The sequence below is a fragment of the Osmerus eperlanus genome, chromosome 15, assembly GCF_963692335.1.
Source record: "Osmerus eperlanus chromosome 15, fOsmEpe2.1, whole genome shotgun sequence".
NCBI lineage: Eukaryota > Metazoa > Chordata > Actinopteri > Osmeriformes > Osmeridae > Osmerus > Osmerus eperlanus.
In genome coordinates this window covers 6,558,794-6,568,387 of record NC_085032.1, presented here as the reverse complement: position 1 = coordinate 6,568,387, position 9,594 = coordinate 6,558,794, and the positions used below count along the sequence as shown (strand labels likewise).

At 50.2% G+C, this 9,594-nt stretch overlaps 1 protein-coding gene across 1 annotated transcript in view; it reads right to left on the bottom strand.

Annotated features, from left to right (window-relative positions):
* col11a1a (collagen, type XI, alpha 1a) overlaps positions 1-9,594 on the bottom strand; it is a 70,260-nt gene that overhangs the window by 37,493 nt on the left and 23,173 nt on the right. The window contains exons 9-19 of the mRNA XM_062480341.1: positions 9,262-9,546; positions 6,865-6,930; positions 6,610-6,651; positions 6,181-6,243; positions 3,996-4,070; positions 3,602-3,685; positions 2,884-2,940; positions 1,664-1,717; positions 1,485-1,538; positions 892-945; positions 666-719 (exon numbers count right to left, since the gene is read on the bottom strand). Of these exons, the coding sequence (XP_062336325.1) occupies positions 666-719; positions 892-945; positions 1,485-1,538; positions 1,664-1,717; positions 2,884-2,940; positions 3,602-3,685; positions 3,996-4,070; positions 6,181-6,243; positions 6,610-6,651; positions 6,865-6,930; positions 9,262-9,546 (888 nt within the window). The remainder of the gene's footprint in view (positions 1-665; positions 720-891; positions 946-1,484; positions 1,539-1,663; positions 1,718-2,883; positions 2,941-3,601; positions 3,686-3,995; positions 4,071-6,180; positions 6,244-6,609; positions 6,652-6,864; positions 6,931-9,261; positions 9,547-9,594) is intronic.

Genomic DNA, 9,594 nt, shown 5'->3' with positions numbered 1-9,594 from the left:
AGAGCGTGTGGGGAGAGAAGGACAGAGGGAGAGATGAGTGTTATTGTGCCAGTATGAGCCTTGCTGGCCGCAGGCTCCACAGACAGAAACTCTCATGAACTGGACAGCAGGCAGGCCCGGTGTGCTGCTGGGTGCAGCTGCAGCCTGCTCCAACCAGGCCCAGGACCAACAGACTGGAAATAGCCCTGACTCATTACACTCAGTCTGTCTGTCTGTCTGTCAGCCTGTCTGTCTGTTGGCCTATCAGTCCAAATTAGATGCTGTCATAAAATCCAAACACAAATCCTGTCTGATCGTTCCCCAAATCCCCACAGTCCCAGAACTAATAATGTTGGTATTCTGCTCCGTGCCAAGTTTGGTCTTATCCCAGGAGCCAACTAGGTTTTGTCTTTAATCCCCTAAACAACCTACTGGACTTAGTTTTCTGACACACAGTACACCATTGTTTGGGAAGATCCTTAAACACACAGGCCTTCATAATTATCTTCCTAAATCCGCTGTAATTTCACAGCGATTCACAGAAGACTTGTCTTGTTTACAGGCTGTGTTGGATTCACATCTTCGACGCAAGCCCCAGATGGACTGGGTGACATTTGACTGGAACTACGGACGTCAGTATGCATGTCGGCGTGTGTCTAACCCTGAGGTGGCATGTCCGACCTTACCCTGTGTCCCTTGTCCCCGGGCAATCCAGGAAGGCCATCGAAACCTCGGTCCCCCTGCGGACAAACACAGCGGCAGTGTCACCAACATGATATGCCGGTGACGCGGCGGAGGAGGAGGAATCGATGGCAGGCAGCCATCGCTGGGAGCGAGCGTGAGCCAAGGTAATGGGATCAAGTCAACACAGACGTTCGTTCCCGTTACGATTGCACAATGAGGAAGGGTTACCTTGGAGCCGGACTCTCCGGGCATCCCTCTGCCTCCGTCGGCGCCGGCCCGACCCTGGGAGAGGGAGAGAGAGAGGGAGAGGGAGAGAGAGATGGACAGAGAGAGGGGGAGAGAGAGAGGAAGAGACAAAGAGAGAAGGAGAGAGAGAGGGAGAGGAGGAGAAAGGCAAAGAGTTAGAGTGGAGAAGAGAGAGAGAGAGAGAGCCATACTGTAGATAAGTTCCGGGTTTTACATTAGTTTGGCATCCAAAATGTTTCCTTAATGATTGGATGATGGCAGATTAATGTCCAGCTATTCAGGTCACAGAATTTGCTACAGAAGGAGCAACTGCAACCAATTACGTTATTTATTCCAGATTCTTGGAATTGTCAGGAAGATTAGTCACATTTGCAATAGATCCATGGATTGAAAACGCAGCAGGGATCTAAGCACATATCAAGTGGTTGTTTGTTGAATTGGAATAAGCTTTTCCACTCTAATACTGAAAAAACCCAAAGTAGACACACAGACTAGCACACACACTGAAACACACACACACACACTGAAACACACACACACACACTTGGTTTGGGGAGTTCATTGAGTTTACTCACCCTCTTTCCTGACTTCCCTGGCTGTCCAAGGGGGCCTTGGATCCCTCTGGGGCCCTAACATGGACATACCACAGTCACTTCACGGAATACAATTCAAGCTTGTTGTCTAAGTGAACGTCAAAAGAGAAAAATGTCCATGAGAAGTTGACGAAAGGGTAAGGGGTGTTTGGGTTTCTCACCTGAGGTCCGGGGTCACCCCCTTCTCCCTTGAGCCCGGATGAACCGGGACCACCCTGACAAAAAGAGTTGTGTTATTTCTTCTGCCTGGTTGGATGGGCTCACAGAACAATGGGAGTTGTTTTTTGTTATTACACACAAACACCAGATGGCAGTGTTTGACTAATTGTGACATGTAATTTGTGTTACGCAGGTGCCTTCGGAAGACACACAGTGTAGTGTAAGTCATAGGAATGTAATTATCTACAATTTTGATAACGTACTTTTATATGTATAATTTCTAGGGAAGGGTTAGGGTTAGATTTTTTTTTATAATGATGATTAACAGTTATGCTCCTAACTTCCACAACTACAACAACTGGATTACTGCCATCAAGTGCCATTTTTCTGTCCGTTGAGAGAGGTATGAATGCATCAAGCTGAAAGCATACCAACTTCAGCCTAAAATTAAACATGTGCCTTGTTTATTATTGGCATTTTGGTATATACTTAAGTCTGAAATTGCAAGAATAAATTGAGGTTCTTCGTTGAGATTTCAAACCCTCAGACGGTCTGCTGAGCTCTCAACTCAGAGCTAGTGATTTAGAAATTACAGAAAGACATTCGAAAAAACACGAAATGGCTCGACGGTTTCAAAGGTCTGGTTTCAAACCTCCATCAGCTTCAATGGGAAACATCTTTGTAGACAATAAGAGGTATTGACGGAGCCCCATATCTCTTATCTTGTTCATCATTTTGTTCCAACTAAGGCTCCATCAATGGTCATTTTTGACTACAATCCTCGTCCCTTATCCCATAAAGGCTTGACTTTAGCTGGGTAATTCTTGTTCTTTTGCCTAAAGTACTTTTCCCTGTGGATAAATGCCAGCTCACGTATCAACAAGCCCCTAGTTTAGAGGGAGGGGAGGGGGAACTGCTGAGAGTGAATGACTGTGAAATGTTCTTGGCAGTTGGGTGTATATAGATAGAAGACACAGATAACCTGGCCATTCTGCCTCCAAATACTACAGAGGCCAAAACAAACTATCTTTACAGCCAGACTCTCAGATCTAAAACGTTATTAAAAGGTGTTGTTGTCGCTGTTGTTGTTTTTTAATGATGCTATAACCTTAAAAGATATCCCTGAGGTGAAGTGGAAGTTCGTGTTGAGTCTTGTCCAACTTCCTGTTATCCAGGTGGAGCGAGCCATATGACTTGTTCAGAGAGGTGAGGAGGAACTCACCACTGGGCCAGACCTTCCCGTGAGACCCATCGGACCTGGTGGACCCCTCATGGCAAGCTGCAAAGACAACCCCCGTCAGAAACCACGACATGGTACGCTCCAAATGCCAAGGCCCTCCCTCTAAACACACTCCAAACACTCCCTGTCGCCCCCGCAGTCGGATTCATCTCCCTGTTCTGTGGTTTCATCCTGGGTTTACCCAAATTAGAACACGATGAGGTACCACTTCAGACTCCTACACTCAAGGCTAACCTCCCCCCCTGCTCCTCTGACACCTGTTGGGTAGTTCCAGACCAGGTCGTGATCTCTTGTGGTATTTTTAACTGTCTCCTGCGTCGGTCCAAGCAGCTCTGTCCAGACACGCTAGCTCGGCGCTCTCCTTTTAGCCCTCCGATGCGGCAGAGGAAGACTCCCGAGGGTGATTAACCCTCCAACCCTCCGCCCACTCCTCGAGGCCATTAAAGGAACCCCCACCCCACCGTCCCTCCATCCCTCCACCCCTCCCTCCTTTCACTATACCTCCATCTCCCCATCCCTCCACCCCTCCATCCCTCCATCGCTCCATCCCTCCATCCATTCAGCCCTTTATCTCTCCTCCACACCTCAATCCCTCCACCCCTCCGATCCCTTCTCTACGCCCCACCATCCACCCCTCCCCTCCTTCCATGATGATACTTCTGTGAGGGCACTACTGTAGCGGCCCCTGGGGCAGACTCACCCTGGCCTGGGAGAGGATGGCCTGGGCCTGGGCCTCCTGGGCTGATACCACCGGACCCTTCTCTCCGTCGCCTCCGAACCGGAACTGTTACACACACACGCACACACAGATAAGACAGACATCTTAAGCTGCGTCTGAAACTGTAGCTATCTGTAGCTACTAATCGGGGGGACTTCTTCCAACAGCCTGTACAAGAACATATGGGAATATACTGAATATATACGAATATATACGGAATGTTAATCTACTGTTGATTGAGACACTGAGATGGACTTATAGACACAGGAAATGTTATCACAAAACCTGATGCCAACAGTGTGTTAGTATTGTCAGACCAAAATCAAACCAAAATGTTCTAGAATGTTTCAAGCAGGCATATATTCGGGGCACTCACAGGCAGCATCAGCATGGTACCAGGGGGACCTGGCAAACCATCAGCCCCAGGGAGCCCAGCGCGCCCAGCGGGACCCTGGGAAATGTAAGAAAAAAGGGAGAAGAGAGGAGAGCGCAGGTGATAAATCATATAGAGAAACGTATAGAGATCAGGAATGACATATCCATGTTGGAACTTGACATGGGTTGGTGTGCATGTGTGTCTATGTGTCTGTGTCTGTGTGTGTGTGTGTGTGTGTGTGTGTGAGAGAGAGAGAAGGAGTCAAAGAACATTCCTCAGACCCAAGACAGCAGTTATCACGAAGAGAAAGTGATGCCCACTTCTCCTCTCTACCTCATCTGTCCCTTTCATTTTCCATCACTTTCTCACATTCCTTCCTTCCTCCCTCTCTCTTTCGCTCTCTCCCTCTGTCTCCCTCCCTCTCTCTCCCTCCCTCCCCCCCTCTCCCTCTCTCTCTCTCTCTCTCTCTCTCAATCTCTCTCTCTCTCTCTCTCTCTCTCTCTCTCTCTCTCTCTCTCTCCATGCCTCAGAACAATCAACTAGAGACATGGTCACTCGACTTATCTTCTCTTCACCAGACGCAGACACCGTGTGCCCAGACCTTCCCACCCAGACGTGGTTACCACAGCACGCTCCAGCCCTGAGCCCAGGTGGCCGGCCTCTCTCCCCCCAGCCTCCGCCTCTGTCTCTCGCTCATCAGGACGTTGAAACGCAGGATGTTTTCAATTTTGTTTCTAAGGCCATGTGCAGCTGGGCCAGAACAGAACGCTTTATGGCACTCGTGACAGCAAGAACTTAGTCTTAGGCTTTTATGGTTCCAAAGGAAGGCCCGATGTCAGGTGCACATGTCGCAGACGGAACGCGGAGAGGCGCGTTGCTTAAGGGACACGTAGAACTCTGTGAGAATGGGAACCTTTGATCTTTTTTGTGGCATGCTGTCACGTTTGGTGCTTATGGAACACGTATGAGGTGCATTAGCCTACACGCGTGTGCTGATGCTGTGTATTACAGCTGCCTAAGATGTTTTGGTAGTGACCGTATCCCGTGCCTTGCAAGGACACACACACACACACACACTTTCCACAAAGCAGCATGTTGTAAGAGGTGTATTGATTCAGCGACTGCTGGCATCATTAGCATGCATTCCTCTGCCCTGCTTCCACAGACGAACCCAGTTTGTGAGCCACAGGACTGTCCTAAGTCCAAAACCAACATCCACTTCTCTGAATGTGTGTGTGTCCGTGTGTCTGTGTGTTTGTGTGTGCATGTGATTTCATGAGCTAATGACCATTTGTAAGTATTACAAGAAATACCCTGGATTTCACAAATATAATTCTGCCTCTGGCTCTAAACTTTTGTATACATGTGTTGATTCAAGCTCAATCAGTTTGATTACAACAAAAATGATTTGGAACTAAATAGTCACTTACTTACACACCAAGCCTTGTTATGGATCCTATAAAGTTGTGTCTCTCTATCAATCAACCAATCAACCAACCAACCAACCAATCGGTGAGACACTCCCCTGCTCTGCTCCATGTCCTGAAATGCTACAGTAACCGAGTGCTCTGGACCATCAAAACCTTCCCTGGGATCATTTACCTCCTCTTCGGCTTTGAAAGAAACTGAGCTTAATAAGGCGGGACCTGAGAGCCCCTTTATCAGTACTGAGGACAGAAGGTAGATTCTACTGTAGATCTCTGGTGTGGCCAGCCCTCCGTCTGAAACATTACTGTCTGACCACTCATTAGAGTCCATTCACGGGTTCTGTGTTGTGTTAACAGAGCTAGCTTTGAGGCCTTCCACTCCACCACACCGAGTTCCTTCACAACCTCTCTCTCTCTTTATATCTCTTTCCTTCTCTCGTCTACCTCTTTATATTACTTTCGCTACCGCTTTCACTCTCTTTCTCTCTTTATCTCTCCCTCTTTCTCCCTCCCTCTCGCTTTATATCTCTCTTTTCTCTCTCTATCTCTCTCTCTCTCTCTCTCTCTCTCTCTATCTCTCTCTCTCTCTCTCTCTCTCTCTCTTTCTCTCTCTCTCTCTCTCTCTCTGTTTTTCTTTCTCTCTTTACATCTCTCACTGCCTCTCTACCTATCTCTCTCTCTCTCCACCACACAGTTGATTGCATGCAAACACACACACACAGCCCAGTCAGCTGAGAGGGTCTAGAGGAGCTACTCACCCTGTCGCCTGGATCTCCAGCGGTGCCCGGGGGTCCCAGCAGACCAGAGGGACCAGGAAGACCCTACAGAAACACACCTGGGTCAACATCCGAAACACCACCACGGACATACAGAAACACACCCGGGGCAACTCTCCCAACATCAGACACAACATAGACAAACCCCACGAGTCGCAGACTCTTGAGTACAGTAACTATTTCTAGAATCTGAAGCAGGGGAGTAGGGTTTGTTTACATATGTGGGTGGGACGGCTTGTTTAATAACCCAGGATGCAGACGACAGATTAACCATTTTCAAAAGGTGGGTGGGACACGGTGTCTTGCACATATAATGAAACCTGCGCCCTGAACTGAAGAGACATGCGTTGGAGGTGTAGTGAAGGGGAGATCATTGGAGTAGAAGGTTCCTGGAGATTGGGTTCTACTCACAGCTGGACCTGCAGGTCCCGGTGGTCCTTCAATCAGCATACCCTGACAAGGACGGAGAACAAAGGCATTACCACCTGGAAAAAAAACCCTGCTATACTTCCAGTCCTTCATCCTTTTCAACATTTCACAAAAACCCAGTCTGATCGCCTCCTATCTCTTTCTACGATGACGACGGACATTTGTGGCGTTTTGATTCCATGCTGGCGGATTATTTCCTCCTAACACTTCTACGTTTGGGGTTTCAGGGCGGCTTACAGGTTCGATGACGGCGGGCTCCCCCTTCTCGCCCTTCTCACCGAACGCCGCGCCGACTCCGGCGATCTGCGGACACAAGTTCAAAACACCCGTCAGCGACCTCGCCCAGAGACACGAGGTCCTGAGGTGAATGAGAGGCCATAACGAGCGAGGAGGAGGGACAGGAACAGCCTTGCTGCGAAACCCCGCGACAACACTGCATGCACGCTACGGTGTTTTCTCATGTGTTAGAAACATGACATGGACGTGATCAGTGTCGCTACGTTTAAGATTGGTTAATCTTAACACAAATGCACCAGTACTAATCATTGATCGTACGCTAACCGTGTCGTGCTAGGAAAGACTACGGCAAGCTTTTCCGGGGGATATTTGCAGACAGCGGGACGACCGGATGAAGGGATGGAGGGAGAGAGAGGAAGGGTCTGGACTTGTTAGTCAGAGGCAGGACTGGGACGGGAAACAGGCTTGACATGAAGCAGTGGAGTCATTGCATTCCCGTGGAGCTGTGTGTGTTAGGTGACAGGGTGAAACAAAAACATGCCGCCCACACAAATGTGGACTTCCTCCTCTGAAAGCTGTGGCACGAGAGGACTAGACATGCAGCAGCCTGAGAGGAGTCAGGCTCCAGGAGGGGGGAGACGGGGGGGACTGAAGCGAAGGCCCCCCCCCCGCTTTTTGATCAAGACCGTGAGCTTCAAACCAGCAGGCAGTGGTCTTGTACGGTACACAGGGACGGGGATGGGAACACTCAGAGGTTGTGTGGAACTCATTATATGAGAACCTGAGTACTAAACCGCAGCAACACCAGTACACTCATCAAACACGAAATGGCTTCCTTTTGTCGAGGTGGTGGGCGGGAGAAGCTGAGCCGAGGGATTGTTACTGGGCTGTGAGATGATGTCGGCCCGGTTTTGTTGACCACTTACAGGCGACTCCTACTGCTGATTGTCAGTACTTGTAATACCCAGGACAGGAAAGAGTGATGGAGGGAGAGATAGAATGGTGTGGGGCTGAGAGAGAGATCACAGGGGAGGAAGGGACGGAAAAGACAGGCAGACTGCCGTGGATGTTTCAAATCTAGGAAAACGGAGGAACAACGAACAGTAGATCTCAGTCGCTTCCAGACCTCACAGGAAGAGAGCAGAAAAGCAGACGATTCGCGTCCATAATGACAACTTTGCTCAGACGGTTTCCAACCAGTCGGTGAGCCACCGTATCATTTCCTGTCTGAGGGGGATGTTAAAATGGACCCAGCTAACATAGAATACACTAAAATGGGAAGAGATGTGAAGGTGGGGGGGGAGAGTTGATCTCTACGGGGTACTGTGGTTTGGTAAGAAAATTTGAGACTGCGCTTCTGCTTCTTGGAATGCGCCCAGCAGAGCCCTTCTCTGGAGTCATGACTCTGATGAACTCGTGAAGGCCGAGTTAGCGTTTGAGCTGCCGAGAGTGAATGAGCTTGAAGGATGAATAATATCTCGCTCAAAGCGATGGAGGGGAGGGCGCCTATGTGTGAGTGTGTGTGTGTGTGACTGTGTGTGTGAGTGTGCCTATGCGTGTGTGTGTGTGTGTGTGTGACTGTGTGTGAGTGCATATCTGTGTATGCGTGTGTGTGTGTGTGTGCTGTGGAGACAGCTGGCTCTGTGGTATGGGCTAATGCCTGTGCCCCGGGGCTCTGGGAGAGATCTGCCTGACAGGCTGCTGCGTGTGTGGCTGTGTGTGTGTGTGTGTGTGTGTGTGTGTGTGTGTGTGTGGCTGTGTGTGTTTGTGTGTATGTGCGTGTGACAAGCTGCTAGCAGGATCTGCAGAGATGAGCAGGTGTGGCTGTGCTGGTACAGACAGGAGTGGGGTGGAGGCAGGGTGGGGGTAGGGTGTGGTTGGAGGTACGGTGTGGGAGAGGGTGGAGGTAGGGTGTGGGTGGAGGTCGGTTGTGGGGTGGCGGCTGGGTGGGGTAGGGTAGGGTGGATGCAGGGTGTGGGTTAGATGTGGGTGTAGGTCGGGTGTGGTGTGGGTGTGGGGGGGAAACCTGTGTGTGTGTGTGTGTATATATAATGTAAGTGTGTGTGTAAATGTCAGCTCCCTATCAATCAGACCAGCCTCCCCTGTCTCCTCACCACCTGGTGATGGAGTGCAAGACAGACGAGACCACATTCTCACTCCAGTGGGCTGTTTCACAAGCAGGCCACACACACAACATGACAATGACGAGATCCCCATGCCAAGCCACAAACCAGACCCCAGCGCATCGCAAACGAGAGAGGCGTATTCCTAATGAGAGCTGGACTGCCGAACACACACACACACACGCGCAGCGGTACATGTACACCCCCTTAGAAGCCCTCCTGTGGGGCCCTGGGCGTGGCAGGGGCCGTGGCAGGGGGGCGTGGCCATACTTACAGCGGTTTGTGAGACGTCCGTTTCCGCGGGAACCCCCTGCCCCACCTCGTTGTCGTAGGCGACCGTGGGGTTGGGTAGCGCCGTGCCAAACTCATCATACATCCCATAATCATACTGCTTCCTGTCAAAAGCGCCCCCGTCATACTCCTTTAGATCATACTCCTTAAAGTCGTACGCGTCCGTTCCTGGGTTGACGCTGTACACCGTCTCCGGGACAGCGGTGGGCTCCTGACCAAAGGGGGTGGCTTCGGTGACATAGTCACCGACAGCTTCCTCCTCCACAGCCTTTAGCGTTGTTACCCAAGCAGGGGAGCAAGGAGAGAGGGGGAGGAG